The following is an 18,721-nucleotide window of genomic DNA, read 5'->3' as shown; positions in this document are numbered from 1 at the left end:
GGCCTGGCCAAAACCTGAACTCCGACACCACCACGTGCTGGTGGGTGTGTGGGCATCAGGACCCTCACTCATCGCTGGGGGAAGTGGGGCAGCTCCTGTGGGAGGCAGCGTGGCGGTTTTCCGTGGAACTTAGCTCTCCGACCACAGGAGCAATCACAGTCCTGGACGTTTACTCGGAGGAGCTGAAAGTTTACTTCCATGCGGAAATGTGCACACAGACGTTGACAGCAGCTTTATAATTGCCAAAACTAGAAAGCAACCAAGATGCCCTTCAGTAGGTGAATGGATAAACTGTGGTATGTCAGATACTGGGATATTATTCAGCACTAAAAAGAACTGGACCCCTAAGCCATGAAAAGACACAGAAGGATCTTAAACGCATGTTGCTAAGTGAGACTCCAATCTGGAAAGGCTGCCTGCTGTCTGAGTCCAACTACAGCACAGTCTGGAAAAGGCAAAGCTGTGGAGACAGTCAAACAATCAGCGGCTGTCAGGGGTTGGGGAGGGGAGAGATGAATGGGAGGAGCATAGGGGGTGTGTAGGGTGGGGCAGCAACTCCAGGTGGGGCTTTCATGGGGGATCCATGCCGTTCCACGTCTGTGAAACCCACAGAGTGAGCAGCAGCAGGCCGAGTCCTCGTGTGAGCTGTGAACTGTGGGTGGTGGTGCCGTGTTGATGCGGGTCTGTCGGTCGTACAGACATGCTGGTCTGGTGAGGGCAGGAGAATGATGGAGGCTGTGCCTGTGCTGGGAAAGGATATGTGAGGACTCTCTGTACTTTCCTCTTGATTTTGCTATGAACGGAAAACTGCTTTTAAAAACGTCTATTGAAAAGGCAAACAAAAGAGTGCTGGCCAGACAACATCAGTGTGAGGGTGTGGCCTGTGTTCTACGTTCAGAATTTCCCTTTTAGAATACACATATCTAAATTTTTCAAAGTTAAACCTTTGCATTAAGTAACTCACTACCAAGTTACAGTATCAGCTTGAGCGCTGCCAGGATGGCCAGGATCCTGTATCCTGACCGGCTTCTCCCCTTACAGGTGCAGTTGACGTCCATGGCCACATCTCAGTAAGCGGCAGGGCTGGAATCAGGAGTCAGGCTTTGCGGGACAGAGAGGAAGTGAGACCTTGTAAGCACGTGGCTGAGGGCGGGCAGGGAGGAGCCCGTGGCAGGGAGCCGGCAGGGATGACTTTTTGACCAGTTTTCCTTATCGCTGAGGCCTTCTTAGACTTGGGGAGTTGGGAGTCCCCACTCTCGGGTGCCTCAGAAACCAAAGGCTGCTTGTAATGCTCAAGTTCCAGATGCCTCAGGGGAGGTACCTGGGTTGTTGGGTGCAGTTCCGTTATTTGCTGCTCGGTGGGATTTGCCCGCAGCATTTCTGGTTGTTTTTAAGAGCTGATGTTTGAGCTGCTTAAAATCACATATGGATGTCGATTTATCTATAAAAGTTAAGAATGGAATTTGAGTGCAAAGAGTTGTGAAAATGCTCAAGGTTATGTACTAATGTATACATTACATTTGTGGAAGTATTTGAAAGTGCAGGATTTACATTAAACACTTCTCTTGATTTTTGTAATATCTACCTGTCATTTTCCCATTTGATTAATAGATGTCAGAGGGCTTAAATTTTGAGTGCCTGAATTCACTGAAATTAAAACTTCTTACATCAAATGTAATTGAACTGAATGTAGCAACAGTGCATACTTTTAGAAGTACTGATTTAAAAAAAATATATAAAAACACATATCCATGAACATGCAGATGGGGGCAACATATTAAACCATGGAAGTAGAATTAGTATTGTTTTCTGAGAAGACAAATTTTTAAAAAGTCAAGGGGTTTTATAACTTTCTAGTTTCCAACTTATTTGCCCTAAAGTGGAACATTGACAGCAGCAGAAGAGGAGATCCTGGGCCAGTGCAGGCTCTGGGAGCAGCGGGGTGAGTGCTGGAAGGAGCTGGCTGGAGGCAGAGCAGGGAGGTGCTCAGGCAGGCCAGGACGGCCTCAGGGCACGCGGCTCAGTGAGTGAGAAAAAGTTCACATTTCTTGGAGAGCCCTTGACTCTGCCCACAGAAAACCCAAACTCCTTCCAACGGGGATGTGCATCTCATGTAAAAGTTGTTACTCCCAGAAAGAAAACCAGTGGAAGTAGAAATTTTACGTATGCAGAAATTACTTCAAATTTGTTTCTAACCTTATCCTTTTCTTCCCCCATCTTAATGTGTGGTGACTTTCTGCAGGTGACGCACACATCTTAGGAGAGCGCTGTATTTCAGTTGCTGTTGGCTCTGATGTGACTTTGTGGTGTCCGATGTTCTGGTTCTGAGGTTCTGCGCAGAACGTGGCTCCTCCCTGCTGAGTGTTGCTTGTTGAAGGCCCGTGTGGAAACTTTTCCTGTAAGCTCGTTGACCGCAGCAGTCTTGGTTCAGAAACCTTTGGACCTCCTGAGACTTCACACAGCCTTCTAACCTTTCTAGTGTGACCTTTTCATTTTACTGTTCCCCATTAACCCAGATGTTTTCCAGAATGTAAGCAATCTGCTGAATGCAGGGTCGGGGGTGCCCTCCGTTGGCTCTGGGGAGAAGCATGGCTGTTTCTCCGGGTGGAGCTTCCCGCCCACCATGGTGTGCTCCAAGCCGCAGCAGGGTTCTTTGGCAGAAATAATCGTCGAAGGCCTGCGTGGTATGGCTGTGGGTATGCGACCTCGCGGCCATACCGGCCCCTCCCCATCAGTGGTACCACAGAGAGGAGCAGGGGGAGGCCTGATGTGCTTCTGAGACTGCGTTGTCCGTGTGTAACTAGACATGCAGAGAAAGTGTTGGAGATGAGCAGGAGACGGTGTCTGTCCCTGATGAGCTTAGCCGTGCCCTTGAGCGGGTCAGGTTTCTGTGCGGCTGATCTGGACTCAGCCTGGCTGTGGCAGTGCAGGTGACTGCTGGGCTTTGGCAAGGCTGCACCCACTGTCCGTCTGAAACGGCCCCCTTCCCAGGCTCGCTGTGCCAGCTGGGCGCCCAGGCCTGATTTCCCGCCAGGACGGAGGCCCTGTGTATGTGTTGGGGAAGGGGGAGGTGGGAGTCCTGCTTTATTGCCGTATCCAATGCCACGTGGGGTCAGCACTCAGGAAACATGTGCTGTGTGGGTCAGCGATTGAGTTCAGAAACCTGGAAAATTCAGCAGTGTAGGCTTTGGCCATGACCTGTCCAGCCCTGCGGCTCTTTGTTTCTGTCTCTGAATTTCCTGCCATAGCATCCTCCTCCTTCCAGGGGCCCCTGTTCCCATATGGCTGTTGGCAGCTTCACAGGTTCCTCTGCCTCCCCTCCCGGGCCCTGGTGTGGCTGGGGCAGCTAGTAGCTATGCAGATCCCACAGCCAGTAGACGGTTGGTGCCAACGTCTTGGGCCTGGGTTACCTGAGTCAACGACTCCAGTACATGGCTGAGCTTACCCCGAATGTCTGGATCGGAAGGCCTTGGGTTGCAGAAAGGTGGGAGTTCGATATCAAAGGACAGCCTGCAATGCAGAAGGGGAAATGGCTGTGCTGGATGGCCAGCTAGAGGAGTCTGTGCAGAGCCTGGGACCCGGTGCAGACACAGAGCTGACATGGGCAATGCAGTGACACGGCCACCGTGGAAGTGGGCAAAGTTACAGGCTTCAGACCGATATGGAGGGGCTGGTCTAAAACAATCCTCATTTTCCTTTAATCCTAGCAACTGCTGGCTTTTGGGGTGGGGAAGTGAGATCTGTGGTGGCCGCGAGGAGAGACAGGGATTTTAATTAAACCCCTCTTTCTGGGAGAGGGGAGTAGCCTTTTCTTTAGGACGGTGAGCATCGTCATCTCAGGCAGCTCAGGCTGCTGTAACGAAACACCATTGACTGAGTGGCTTATGAACAACAGGAATTTGTTTCTCACAGTTCTAGAGGCTGGAAGGCAGGATCAGGGTGCTATTGGGTGGGTTCTGGTGTGGGCTCCTTCCTGGTTGGCACATACCTTCTCTCTGGCCCTGATACAATGGGAGGGTGAGGGATTTGCTGGACCCCTTTGTGAGGCACAAATCCCATTTAAGGGTCTCCAGCCTGAGGAACTCATCACCTCCCAAAGACCTCCTGACAGCATCACATTGAGGGTGAGGATTTCAACCTGTGTTTTGGGGGGCAGGCAGTTCGTAATCGTCACCCTCTTTGTGTATTTCTGACTCAACATTGAGTCTGCCTTTGGCTCTCCAGGGGACAGAGCCTGTGTGGACACTGAGCAAGGTCAGAGCTGCAAGCATGTGCACATCGGGGGCAAGGGAGCTGCCAGGGGTGTGAGAAGGGGGTTTCAGCGTCAATCGGAGCTGCTTTCCTGGCAAATGTACTCATAAGCTATCCTGGCAACATTTGCTTTTCACGAAGAGTCGATGAGGCAGTGGGGGCAGCAGGCGGTGTTGCCAGAAGCTTGGAACTGATGGGCAGCAGAGAAGGGGCAGAGGCCACGACCTTGGGGTGGTCAGCAGTGCCAGGTGTCTGCCCTCCAGGACTCACGCCTGTGATTGTGCGGAGACTGAGCCGACCGGGGCTTGCCGGCCAGTGTGGCTCTCATGCAGGTGATTATCGGGGTTGGTTTCTATGTAATGTTCCCTCAACCTCATGCCCCCCCCCCCCAACAATTTCTGTGCCTAGCAGAAATCATGCTGCATTTCCTTGATGAAGCCTTGAGTTTCCTGTGGAGATGTAGGAATAGCACGATTTGGCTCACGTCAAAATACTTTGCAGTGAAGCTGCACGGAAGAGGTTTCTAGGCTTCCATTTGACGTTTTCAACAATGCCTGAGTGTTACAGGACTGTCTTGCTTGTTAAAAAGCACCAGATGAAAAAGGCTAGTAGTTAATTATGGAGACTTTTTACATTAGCACAGAGACGGTGGCTTGAGGCAAATTCAGTGTAACGTAGGTGTGTTTGTAAGCCGTCAAACGGACCATCTCTCTGCGGGCGACACATGTTTTCCGGTATTGGTTTTGTTCTGTAAAAGGATGACTGGCATGCGGTACAGTCGTTCCAAAATTCACCTGGAAGGTGTCCACATGGTGCTTTGTTTTCTCCTGACATTCTGGGCACCACGAGGAAGTATTCCTGTCTTCAGCACTAGCAGGAGACTTTTCCTGAACACCTGCTCCTCTTTGGCGTTGTGGGTGTGAAGGGGTCAGAGTGACCCTGTCTTCATGGAGCTTTCAGACACCATGGGGATAGTGTGGCACAAGTGTCGGGCTCAGGTGGGACTCAGGTGGGACAGAGGCTTTCCCCAGAAAACAGCTGCCGATTCCAGGACGGCCCTCCTGCATCATGTCTGAATTAAGGCTGTTCTATTACAGCAGGGGTGTCATGTTAACTGGAAGTGCGCTTTTGTTCTGGGCAGTAAGTAAATTAATTGTACATTTGCCAAGGACAGTGAGGTTTGATTTGATGAATCCAGTAGGGAAAAGGAGAAGGGGCGTGGCTGGGTGGGGACGTGTGTGATGGGAGCAGAATGGAGCAGCCATCCAGGCTGTTGGGATGGAGGGGCCGCGCCCGCATTTTCATGGGGTCTGTCGCTGTTTGTGCCACTAGACCTGAACCTCTGTCTCTACAGTAGTAACGCATCATTCACGTCCCAGCAGGCCAAGTCCTCAGGAAAATGGGGCCAAAAAGTAGAAAACCATGACCGTAGAAGGCAACGGCACGTGACTGAGCTTTCTGGGTTGTGCGTCCTTGTGATAAAAACAGTCCTAACTGAGCTGAACACCAGAATGAAAACGAACCTTCCTCCGTGCTGAAGTCGGAAGAGGTGTGCTTGGCTATCCGCAGTGCCTGCCTGTTTGGGCGGTGATTACTGCAGGTCACACGTGCTGTACAGGAGGAGGGCAGTGAACTCTGGAGCCAGGCTGGCCGGGTGCAAGTCCCAGCTCCATAGCCAGCTCTGTGATCTGGGACAATTCACCTATGTCCTCTGCCTCTCGGTTTCCTCCTCTGTAAAAGGGGGGTAATAGTCGCATCTATCTGAAAGGGCTATGTGAGAATTAAACGACCTTGTAAATGTAAGGGGCTGAGAACAGTATCTGCTCTTGGTGAGCAGAAGGATGACCAGGAGGTGACCAGCAAAATACCCCTTTCGAAGCCTCAATACTGTTCTGTAGTGAGCAAAGACATAGCTCCTCTCTGGACGAAGCCATTAATAGTCGATCCTGGCAGGCAGAGTGCAGATTCCTTCAAATCAGAAATTTGAACTCTGGCCAATGACTGCTGTACTGATTAAATCTTAGGATTTGTTGTTAATGGTAAAGTAGTCTACAAAAACAGAAACAGTCTGAAGGAGTTTGAGAGGGTGTGGGCTCAGCTGCAACCTCTCCTCCCAAGGCCGTTGGTCAACATCATCTCTAGCCCTGTGGAAAGACAGAAGCAGTGAAGAAAATGTCGGACAAACATTTGGTGTGTTTGTACACTTCTCCCAGAAATCCTAAATGCTTTGCATGTTTCAGCTAATAATTCATTAAAATGGATTATGCTGACCATTTTATAACCTACTTCACTGCTCTCCTGTCTAAATCCATCCCTTTGTGACACATTTTTTTTACACTTGGCTCATTTTTTCAATTGTGTTTGCTGTCTTACTCCCATGTAAAGGATAAATGTGCATGTTTGTTGATTTGACTGAGACAGCTAATGCTAAATGTCTCTGTTCCTTGAATGTTGACTTGTGATGGTGTCATTTAAGTCTCTTCTCTTACCCCTTGAGTCAGCAAAATATTCCGTGTTACTTTGAGCAAAACTTGCTCATTAGTGTTATGGAGAGTATAAAAGCAAATGGAATAAGTTTCCTGCCTTCAGGAGGATTGAAATCTCAGTCGGTATGACAGCATGGATGGGAGTCGGCTCAGTTTGCAGCTTTTAAAACATGTTGGAATCTTTCCTCTGCCACTTTTGATGGTGAGACCCTGAGCAAATCATTTCCACAAGCATCATGCTCTCCATCTATGACATGGAAGTAAAAATAGCAATCTTGACAGAATTGTGATGACTACAGACGTGTACCTAACCTCTTATTTACTGCCTCCCGATAGAAGATATTGTAACTCATCCCATTTGAGAGCAGGTGGTGATCACCCCATCCTGTGAGATTCAAGTATAAGTATCTGGAATCCCCCATCTGCAGGTGAGGAAGACCCAGCAGCCCTCACAATGTCTTCTGGAAACTGGATTTTGTTTGAAGGGTGAACTGACTCCAAGTTTCTTCTGTTTTCACGTATTGTCCTTCCTACGTGGCTCCTGGGGTTTTTCCCTTCCTCCCAATCTACATTAACCTGATAACAGCCAGCTATGTTTTCTAGAATTCCCCTAAATTGACTCATGCCAAATACTGAATACAGTAGATTGTGAGGGGTTCATTAAATCACGATAGAGCATCCTAAGAAGGAAAGTAGACACCTTTGTTCTTAAAGGGTCTTCAGCTATCCCACCCTGGAGAAGGTTGCTGATTTCCTTTTCTCCTCGGGCAGTCTTGTTACTATGCATCACTTCTTTTCTCTGAGATGGAGTCTCGCTCTGTCACTCAGGCTGGAGTGCAGTGTCATGATCTTGGCTCACTGCAACCTCCATCTCCTGGGTTCAAGTGATTCTCCTGCCTCAGCCTCCCGCGTAGCTGGACTACAGGTATGTGCCACCACACCGAGCTAATTTTTGTATTTTTGGTAGAGACAGGGTTTCACAATATTGGTCAGACGGGTCTTGAACTCTTGACCTCGTGATCCATCCACGTTGGCTTCCCAAAGTGTTGGGATTACAGGCATGAGTCACCGTACCCGGCCTGCATCACTTTTTATGCCTCGTCTTCATCCTTACAGCTTCTCCTTCCTAGTGGCCTCAACTCCCAACCCCGGAGTACGGGTCACAACTGTCCATCTTCATGCACCACAGCTTAATTCCCCTTCTTCTCCTCCCCACCATGCCCTATGGGCTGCTTTTCTACAACCAGAGTGGAGACCCAGGGAGATCTGCTAAACTAAGACAGTGCTCACCCCTGGGAGAAAAATCTACTTCCCAGTTCTCAGTCCTGCTAAACTATTGTTAAGATAAAGAAGGACCATGATAAATCCTATTGGCTAAGAGAAGAAGAGTCTCCATGTTGCCATAGGACAAGAGAGGAGGTGACAGAATCTGCAGCCATTTGGTCGAATATGTGATATGTGAGTCATTCTGAGGAATACGTTAAAATTCTGTAGTCAGATCTTGGAAAATGGTAGTTCCAGCAGAGGGAATAATATAACAAAAAACCCAGGCAGAAAACAAGTGTGTGTGTGTGTGTGTGTGGAGAAGAACAATAATGTGATGTGAATGAAGGGTTCGGTGTCATGAGTGAGAAATGGCTGACCGAAAGTAGGGAGATGCAGAGAGGAAGATACCACGGGAAGACTGAACATCACATTAAGTGATTTAGGTGATTCTGCCTGCAGTGCAAATATTTTGGGCTCTGAAGTGAAGTCATCAAAAGGTTTACGTCTGTAATGGAGGATTGGTCTAGATAGCCTCTCAGATCCCACTCGGCTTTGAGATCCTTGATTCCGGGTCACACCTGCGGGTCTGGAGGGCAGTTCTGCAGGGTCATGAAGGAAGGATTCCAGGAGGCTGGGACACGAAGGGCATTCAGGTGACCACATCAAGAGATCAAGTGGGGTAACAAAAGCCTGAACTAAAAGGAATGCAGTGTAAATATGAAGGAGAAAGAGGAAATGGGAAACTTACTAGAAACGATAAGTAGAGAAAAAGGGGAACGTGTGATTCCAAGGTTTAGAACAGTATTTGTAAGTTACAGTCCCACAACTTCTTGCATAAACAGTATCTAAGAGAGTCATTTTAAGAAGAAGAGCAAACTTCCAAGTTCCACTGAAAGACATCAGCATCTCTGTGGAGTGAATTGGGGAAAGAGAATGAAGAAGTCTGCTCAACTTTTAGACACACAAAATGTGAATTGAATTGCATGAGTGACAACAATGTGAAGATATTTAACAGGAGCTCTTTTTTCTCTTTTTGGCCTACGGTATTTAATCCTTCTATCATTATCGTCCTTTCTCTAATTTGATGTCTTTGAACCTTTATTCAAAAATCTACTACGTATATGTAACATGTTTGTGAGATTATTACTAGACCCTCTAGGAGGTTTCATTAACCCAGTTTTCTCTTATTATACCAATACCACACTATCTTGGTAGTTCAGGTAAGTCCTCCACCGTTTTATTCCAAGTTGTCTTAGCTCTGTTGGGTTCTTTAAATTTCCAGACACATTTTGGAATCCGCTAGTTCATTTCTACTGAAAAATAAAAATAAAAATAAAAATCATGCTGTGATTTTGATTGGAATTGCATTAAACCTCTGATCCACAAGCGCAGAACTGACATCTTAACAATATTGAGCCTGCTGATCCATGGACACAATATATCACTTCATTTATTTAGTTCTTTAATTTATTTCAACATCACTGCCTGCTTTTCAGTGTATAGATCTTACACATCTTTTGTCAGATTTAGTCTGAGGTATTTCATGTTTTGATGTGCTATAATATTGCTTTGTAAATTTCCATTTCCAATTATTTCTTTGCCAGTGTATAAAGAGATATTGCTTATGTGTTTAGCTTGTATCTTGCAAGCTTTCCAAACTCACTTATTAGTAAGTAATTTATTATTATTAGTTTTAGTGGCTTTTTGTGATTTCAGGAGATTTTCCACACAGGTGATCACGTCACCTGCAGATCCAGATAGTTTTAAATCTTTTCTAATAAGGGTGCATTTTATATATTTTAACTTGCCTTATTGCACTGACTAGACTCCAAAAAAATGCTGAAAAGCAGTGAGGAAAAAGTCATCAGGTGGGATGGTAAATACAGCCCCTGTTCTTCCATTTTGACCTGAAGCACCCAGTGTGATCATTTTCTCATTTGATTTTCGTGAGGACTTTTTGTTTCCTTTTTTTCCTTTATTTTTAAAAAATACACTATCTTTTAGGCAGTTTCACCTTCACAGAAAAATTGAGGGAAAGGTGCAGAGAGTCCTTCTATATGCCTTCCCTTCCCCCACGTGCACAGCCTCCCCCACTAAAAACTCTCCTGCCCAGAGGGAGCGTTTGTAACAATTGAAGAACCGACGTTGACATATTGTCACCCAGAGTCCACAGTTTACATGAGGGCTCCGTCTTGGTGCTGGTTCTATGGGTTTGAACAAAGGTGTCATGACATGTATCCACCATGATAGCATCGTACAGAGCAGTTGCACTAAAATCCTAAAAATTTCCATGTTCCACCTCATCATCTCTCCCTCTTCCCAACACCTGGGAACCACGGATAGTTTCACTCCATAGTCTGGCCTTTTTCTGAATGTCCTTTAGTCTTTTCTGATGGGTCTCTTTTGTGTAGCCGTGCATGTTTAAAGTTCCTAAGTGTCTTTTCATGGCTTGACAGCTCACTTCCTTTCAGTGCTGAAGAATATGCCATTGTTTGGATATATCACAGGTTATTTATCCACTCACCTAGTGAAGAACATTTTGGTTTCTTCGTTGCCTCCAAGTTTGAGCAATTATGAATAAAGCTGCAATAAAATTAGCAATTATGATTAAAGCTTCTATAAATGTCCGTGTGCAGGTTTTTCTGTGAACACAAGTTTTCAACTCCTTTGGATAAATACTGAACAGTGCAATAGCTGGATCACATGTTAAGAGGATATCTCGTGCCCATCAATGATACACTGGATACACAAAATGTGGCACGTATATACCACGGAATACTATGCAACCATAAAAAAGAATGGGTTCCTGTCCTTTGCAGGGACATGGATGAAGCTGGAAGCCATCATTCTCAGCAAACTAAACTAAAAGAGGAACAGAAAACCAAACACCACATGCTCTCACTCATAAGTGGGAGTTGAACAATGAGATCACATGGACACGGGGAGGGGAACGACACACACGGGGGCCTGTTGGGGGTTGGAGGCAAGAGGAGGGAGAGCATTAGGACAAATACCTCATGCATGCAGGGCTTAAAACCTAGATGATGGGTTGACAGGGGCAGCAAACCACCATGGCACATGTATACCTATGTAATAGACCTGCACATGTATCCAAGAACTTAAAGTAAAATTTAAAAAATAGGGAGTATAGTTTGGTAAGACAATGTGATAATTTTACAAACACAAAACATGTCATACCCACTTCCCCACCTCCCTCAAGTGCTTTCAACAGCATCCTGTTGCTGTTATTAAGAGAATAAAGCATCTACCATCATCTCCCAGCCCCTGCCTGCCTGCCTTCATTCTTGCCTTGTGCCACTTTCTCCCGTGCTTACTTCCTTGCACGTGCCTGTTTCCTGCTGCAAGAGGCATTCTGCAGCACCCCCATCTCTGTTTAGACCGTGGTGTCCCTACACTCCACCGCCCTCAACAATCAACCTCTACTTCTCTCCAGACTGCAAGGGGATCATACCTTCCAGAATGCATCGGTTTTCTACCTCTCATCCCAAGATACGCCAGATTCTTTTACAGCATAAATTTAGAGAACCCCGCTTCCCTTTCTTTGGTGTGCTTTCCTGAATTCTTCATCAGAAACCCATTAGAGTGATTGTCTTATTAGTGCCCATTCTCCCCATCAGGCTGCAGGTTCGTGAGAGCAGGGGCCACGGTCATGTTGGTGAACCACGGTATTCTCAGTGACTATCCATGTGCTTAGAAAGTATTTGCTGAATGAGTAAATGGGTCTGCAGTTCCAACCAAAGCTAGAAGCTTGACTTTGGAAGAATGAAAGTAGATAACGTCTCCAAAGCAGACCCCATAGCATGAGAAAAGAAAGGAAGAACGGAGGCAGAGCTGAAGGATGAATATCGGCACAGGAGTAGGTGAGAGTTCCAGAAATGCTGGGTTTTCACGTGTTTTTACTTACCTCCTATCTGTGTTTCCATCTCTGTGTAGCGTGACTCTCACATCCCTCTCAATTTCTACATTTCTTTACTGACAAGGACAGAGGTAGTGCATTGGACACACTACTAACCAGCATACTCTCTCGGACTTGCAAGGAAATGTAGAGAAAACAATCTAGAAATGGTATCTCAGAAGAAAAAAATATCAAAAATATGAGAATAAATGTGGGAAAAAAATCAATGTTTAAAGACAACTTCTCAACATATTTAGGTATCTCTGGGACCTAAAATTTCATCAGAACTCCCCACACTTCTTTCTTTTTACATTGCTCTGTGTGTGTGTGTGTGTGTGTGTGTGTGTGTGTGTGTGTGTGTGTATTCAACAGAAATCTACCAAAAAAAAAATAATAATAATGCTATTGCTAGAATAATGCTACTACAGGGGAGAAAAATGTAATCTTTTCTTCCACCCATCTTAGCTTCATTGGTTGGGGTTCCTATAACAAAAGACAGATGAACCCCCAAAAAAGCAAGCGGAGGTTTATTAGCATGTATATTTCATATATACATGAGAGATACACAGGGAATGAGGGAATCTCAAAGAGACAGCTCAGACCTTTCTTTTATATAACATCTTCAACAAGGATAATAAATGTTTCTAGAAGTGCCAAGACAAAGTAAAAGGACTTTGGGTCATTGGGGGCAACAAATTGTGGGAAGGCCAATAAATGATAGATTTTTGTGTAAATTCCTCTGGTGCTGTTTCCTGAATAAGGGTCTGAAGTTGTCTACAGAGATTGAGCTGCGTCCTTTCTGGCAGAGAGGGGAGAAAGGGCACTTTTGTCTTTGTATAATATGATTATGTTGTGTGCTTTTCAGAAACTAGAGGGAAGGCCAGAGCGCTTCTTAATTGCTTTCAGCTCAAAATATTTTAGCATGGCGTGTTGTATTCTCTGCACTGTTCCTGCTGCAGATATCTCTAAAGGCATCAGTCGCATCCACAGCACTACTTGTGGGGAAATATTGAGCAGAACTGGAATCAAATGTATAATTCAGCCCCATAGAATCTGAGCCACAGGACAGAGAGAACTGCCCGGGAGTCAAAGCAGACACTGAGCAGCTGACATTCTAAGAGTCTCCTTCCAGTAGATCGGCGCATAAACTCAAGTTCTTTTCACAGATTTGTCTGTGTTTCTTTTTTGGAAAAAAACATAACCCTGTAGCGAAAATGTCTACTTCACAGTGCACCAAAACATCTGGAGCCTTAGCCAGAAGCAGCACAGACCCAGGCAGCCTGGTGATGTCCGGCGGGGGCAGCCCATAAAATCCATCAGCATGTGGCCCTGCGAGCCGCCACCAGTAACATATGTTTACATGCTAATGAATGTCAGGCTCATTTAGAACAAATTTGCATCCATCAAAGTCAAACAGCGAGCAGAGCAGCACATTTTCCTGTGTGTCAGTGGCCCCTGAGATACCAGGGAGAACTTGAATTGCCTGACCCCTTCAACTTCCAAGCATCCCAGAGGGAAAATGCAGACCCCAGGAAAGGACTGTGCTGGAAACCATTTGTTCTTACAGATGTCCGGAGTAGTCTTGTGACTGACCCAAAGACTCCCCTCTGAGGGTGGGGGAGACCTAGGTTAGGAGAGGGTGAACCGTGCTGCCTTCTAAGACCTTCCTTCTAAGGGAGGTTGGGAGAAACCCAGAGTAGGTGGAGGTGAGCCATGCTGGCAGGACCTTCCTTCTAAGGGAGGGTGGGGAGACCTAGGGTACGTGGAGGTGAGCCATACTGGCAGGACCTTCCTTCTAAGGGAGGGTGGGGGAGACCTAGAGTAGGTAGAGGTGAGCCATGCTGGCAGGAACTTCCCTCTAAGGGAGAGTGGGGGGACCTAGGGTAGCTGGAGGTAAGCCGTGCGGGTAGGATCTTCCTTCTAAGGGAGGACGAAGTGTGCTTTGCTAGACTCTGCGCTTGAGTCTCAGCGTGGCGGACCCAGATGGGAGCAAGTCACTTCTATCCTATGATTCTGGGTGTCCTCATCTGTCATGGAAGGTTTGGTTAGATGAGCTTAAAGTCACTCCAGTTGCAAAGCTGTGTGACTTGTAGATACATGCCAGTGTGAATGACTCACTTCACTTTTACAAGTTGCACAGATAGCCAGGCTTCCCCTTGTATCAGTCAGGAGGTCCCAGAAGACTTTGTCACAGGCAAAGAGGTGATTAAAAGGAGTCACTGACGGGATTCTTTGGAGATCGGTGGGCAGGGCCCAAGGGAAGTGAGAATAGCACTCCCCAGATTATGGGCAAGGGATGCCTGGGGAGGGGCTGCTAACGTGGACAGGCATGAGTAAGAGAGGACTGAGGACAGCTCCTCTCCCTCCTCCACCTTCTACCTGCTGCCAGCAATGAATCCAACCAGCAGCCCTAGGCCAGGCCAGGCTCCCAGAGTCAGAGCCAGGAAGAAGCCAGGCACATGGAGAAGCCACTGGTCCCCACCAACACCAAGGGTGCAGTAAGAATTTTGATGGAAACATTTAAAAACTCATTCAACAACTTCCTATCTCCCCAACCAGCCTCTACATATGATTCCACCTTTTCCGACTCCTGAGCCATCCTCAGGGGTGTCACAGGGGTGGGGCTGCCTGCTCTGCCCAGGGCCTGGGACCCTCCAACCTTCGGAGGTCTGGAGTCCCCTCTCCCCTCCCTGGCAGCAACTGTCTTCTCTGCTGTCAAATTATCACTTCCATCCTCCCACAACACATGAGAATTTAAGACGGGATTTTGGTGGGGACACAGCTAAACCATATCAAAGGGGGGACCTGGGGCTTCCTCATGGGGCTCTGGCATGAGCTTGGGTGACACAGGTTATAAGACCCCATCTGCTTCAGGTTTAATTGCATACCCCAATATTCCCAGGTTGTAGTCCTAACCAAGGACCTCAGAATGTGTCTGTATGTGGAGATAGGCCTTTTAAAGAGGTGATGAAGGTAACGAAGTCATTAGAACTGATGCCCTTGTAAGAAGAGATCAGGACACAGACATCTATTGAGGGACAACCGCACGAGGACACAAGAGAAGATGCCATCTGACAGTCAAGGAGAGATGCCTTAGGAGGAGCCAGTCCTGAACCCACCTTGACCTTGGACCTCCAGACTCCAGGACTATGAGAAATACATCTCTGTCTTTTCACAAAACTGCCTGTGGCAGCCCAACCAGAGCCATGCGCCATCTTTGGTTCTCAGAAATTCCACTGGTTTTTATACTCCTGGATTTTAGGAGGCCCCTGGATGACCAGCATGTGGCTAAAGTTAGAGAAGGAGTTACTTGTGTAAGAGAGCCCCACACATCTCTGAGCGGACACCGTACAGCCCATGAGATATTGGGTGTAGTACCATCCTCTCTTCCCTAGGATATTAAGAACAATATCACAGGAGGGGTGTACAGCCACAGCCCCTGCGTCACTGGGAGCAATAGCATCTTCTCCCCCTCTCAATATAAGGAACAATATCCCAGGGTGGGTGTACATCCCCTGTGATATTGGGTGTAACGTCATCGTCTCCCAATGCGGATATTAAGCATAGTGTCACAGGGGGGTGTATACCTTCTCCGCTATCGGGAATAATATCCTCTCCCCTCAGGACTGTATGCAAAATATCGAAGGGGTTTTACAACTCTTGCGATATGGGCAGTAATATCATCCTCTCCCCACCTAGATGTTAGGAACTCTATCACAGGCGGCCGTACATTTCTTGCGATATTGGGAGTCATATCCTCTCCCATCATGGATATTAAGAACAATATTACAATGGAGGTGTACCACCCACTGCCATATTGAGAGTAATATGCTCTCCCCTTCGGGATATTAGGAACAATATCGCAGGAGGTGTGTACAACCTCTGCGATATTGGGAGTAATATCATCCTCTCCCCCTGAATATAAGAAACAATATCACAGGAGGATGTACACCCCCTGTGATATTGGGAGTCATATCATTTTCTCTCCCTCTGGATATTTGGAACAATATCACAGTGGGTGTGTACACCCTCTGCGATTTTGCCACTAGTATCATCGTCTCCCTCCCAGGATATAGGGAACCATATCACAAGGAGGTGTACACCCCCTGCGATACTGGGAGTGATATCGTCCTCTCCCTCCCTGGATACTAGGAACAATATCACTAGGGAGTGTACACCTCCTGCAATATGGAGACTAATATCATCCTCTCGCCCCCTGGATATTAGGAACCATATCATAGGGGTGGTGTACACCCCCTGTAAAATCAGAAGAAATATCATCCTCTCCACCTTTGGATGTTAGGGACAATATCACGGGGGAGGTCTACGCCCCCTTCGATATTGGGAGTTGTATCATCCTCTCCCACCCAGGATATAAGGAACAAGACGACCGAAGGGAGGTACACCCACTGCCATAGTTTCAATAATGTCATCCTCTACCCCCTGGCTGTTAGGAATAACATCATAGTGGGGTGTACACTTTCTTCGATATTGGGAGTGATATCATCCCCTCCCCGCTGGATATCAGGAACAAGTCTATTAATTATTAATATTAATAAATATAAGAAAAATTAAGAGTAATCATCGACATTAATAATCACAATAAAGATAGTAAAATAGTTAAAAATGTTAACGATTAGCATTAATAATCAGTAGTAATATCACTACTAATAAAATAATGATATCAGCAATTGTTACTTAAATCAATATTAAGTGATGCTGGTAATAAAATAACAATATTAGCAATTATTTTAAGCATGCATAATCATATATTTAAAATAATTATCCATAACAGTATCCTATTAATAGTATCATTGATAATTGTTAATATCGATCATGGATGTTTAATAATTAATCATATTACTCCTAATACCGCAGGGGGTGTACACCTACCTGTGATGTTGTTCTTAATATCCAGGGACAGAGAGCATGGGATGTTGTTCCTAATTATCAAGGAGGGGAGAGTGCAATATTACTCCCAATATGACAGGGTGTGTACATCCCCCCCAAGGCACTGTTCTTGCCATTCAAAACAAGAGAGGATGACATGACTCCAGATATCGAAGAAAGTGCAAACCCACGTGTGATATTCTTTCTAATATCCAGAAAGGAAGAAGAGGATAGTAATCCTCATATGGCAGGAGGGGTACACTCACTCTGATATTTTTCCAAATATGCCGGGGGAAAAGAGAATAATTGCATTCCCAATATCGCACCAAGGGTTGTACACCCCGTGTGAGATGGTCCTTCATAATGTTTCAAGGCGGGAGGGATGATATTATGACATATATGGCAGAAAGTGTACACTCCCCAGGGATATTGTTCCCATGATCCTGGAGGGAAGGGGATGATATTACTTTAAATATTACAGAAGGTGTACATGCCCCCAGTGATATTGTTTCTAATTTCCACGTGGGAGAGGAAGATATGACACCCAATAATGCAGGGAGTACAAACAGTCCTGGGATATTCTTCTTAACATTCAGGGAGGAAGAGGATATTACTCCCAATACAGACGGGTGTACACCCTCTGACGGTGTACACACTGAGGGTATACACCCATCTGTGAAAGAGTTCATAATTTCCAGAGAGGGAGATGATATTACTCACAATATCATAAACAGGCTGTGAGTCCACCATGGCCCCTAATAGCCAGCGGGAGGAGAAGGGGTGGCTATTAGTCCCCACCTTGTGGGGGTGCCTCACCCCCCTGCGAGGTGACTCCTAATAGCCAGAGGGGGAGAGGGGGTGGCGATTAGTCCCCACCTCGCGAGGGGTGCCTCACCGCCCTGCGATGTGGCTCTTAATATTCGGGGGGGAGAGGGGGTGGCTATTAGTCCTCACATCGTGGGGGAGGTCCTAAAATAAAATATATGTTAACTATTTAAAGGTGTGAATTTTATTACATATAGAAAAATGTGCGTTTAGCGTACAAATGTGCACATTTATGTCAAATACATGAAAACACATAATCCAGGTGTTTCGGTTCATACCACTGTAGAGACTTTTCGGTTTCTTTTCATACAACTGCCCAACTGGGGCCCAGAGCCAACACCCACCAGCTGTGTCACTGCGTCTGTTGTTTTACCGTCACACACCGGCCCTACCCCACAAAAAAAAAAAAAAAAAAGCCATGGCACTTAATAAAAAATTAATTTTACAACGTTATTAGAGATGACTTGTAGTCCTCTTTGAAGAGACTGCAGCATGTGAAGGATTTCAAATACAACTGTGTTCTGGGTCTCCTGATCTAAGGACCTATCCGCACTGGTGGCTTTAGCAGTGCTTCATGCAAACTTCCAGAAGGCATGTGTGTCATGTCTAAGAGCAAACTAGAGTTCACGCCTCAGCACTGTGTGCCTCTTCTTTCTTCCGTCCCACGGGCACCGTCTTCTCCCAGGGAGCTGGTGCTGTGCTCTGAGGCTCTGTCCCACCAGTCCCTGCCAAGTCCCTGGGGCCACTGTGGAGAACCAGCCTCCGTCTGTCAAAGTGTGTTGTGCAGAAAACAACTCATCCAAATCTGTTTAAAAACCACACATTTGCGACGCCTCTAGGCCTCAGAAGGTGGAGGCAGACAGGTAAAGGCAGCTGCCATGGGGGCTGAAGTTCAAGCCGGTCTGTCCGGCGACTGATGGGCACTGTCTGCAGTGAGCCACTGCACATTTAGCGAGGCTGTCTGGCCCCTCACCTCTGCCAAGCCTCCACCCGTCGAGTCTGGCCTGGATTCTCACACGCCTGCACAGCCTTCATCTGGTTCATAACTCAGCTCACAAAGGGCCCCATACAAAGGCCCCCGTACCGC

The 18,721-nt window shown here is 46.6% G+C and overlaps 1 protein-coding gene across 13 annotated transcripts in view; it reads right to left on the bottom strand.

Annotated features, from left to right (window-relative positions):
• Positions 1-18,721, bottom strand: part of LOC139361659 (disco-interacting protein 2 homolog C-like) — a 59,307-nt gene that overhangs the window by 21,523 nt on the left and 19,063 nt on the right. The window contains exons 4-5 of one of the 13 annotated variants that reach the window (XM_071090433.1): positions 11,929-12,080; positions 1,719-10,586 (exon numbers count right to left, since the gene is read on the bottom strand). The exons of 6 other annotated variants lie outside the window; for them this stretch is intronic. In XM_071090433.1, coding sequence (XP_070946534.1) covers positions 11,977-12,080 — 104 coding nt within the window. In that variant the 3' untranslated portion in view covers positions 1,719-10,586; positions 11,929-11,976. Of the gene's footprint in view, positions 1-1,718; positions 16,863-18,721 lie in introns of those variants that run through there. 6 more of the 13 variants (XM_071090437.1, XM_071090438.1, XM_071090432.1 and 3 more) reach the window with 6 other exon arrangements.

Source organism: Macaca nemestrina, unplaced genomic scaffold (assembly GCF_043159975.1).
Source record: "Macaca nemestrina isolate mMacNem1 unplaced genomic scaffold, mMacNem.hap1 Scaffold_90, whole genome shotgun sequence".
Lineage (NCBI taxonomy): Eukaryota > Metazoa > Chordata > Mammalia > Primates > Cercopithecidae > Macaca > Macaca nemestrina.
This window is presented reverse-complemented; position numbering and strand designations above follow the sequence as displayed.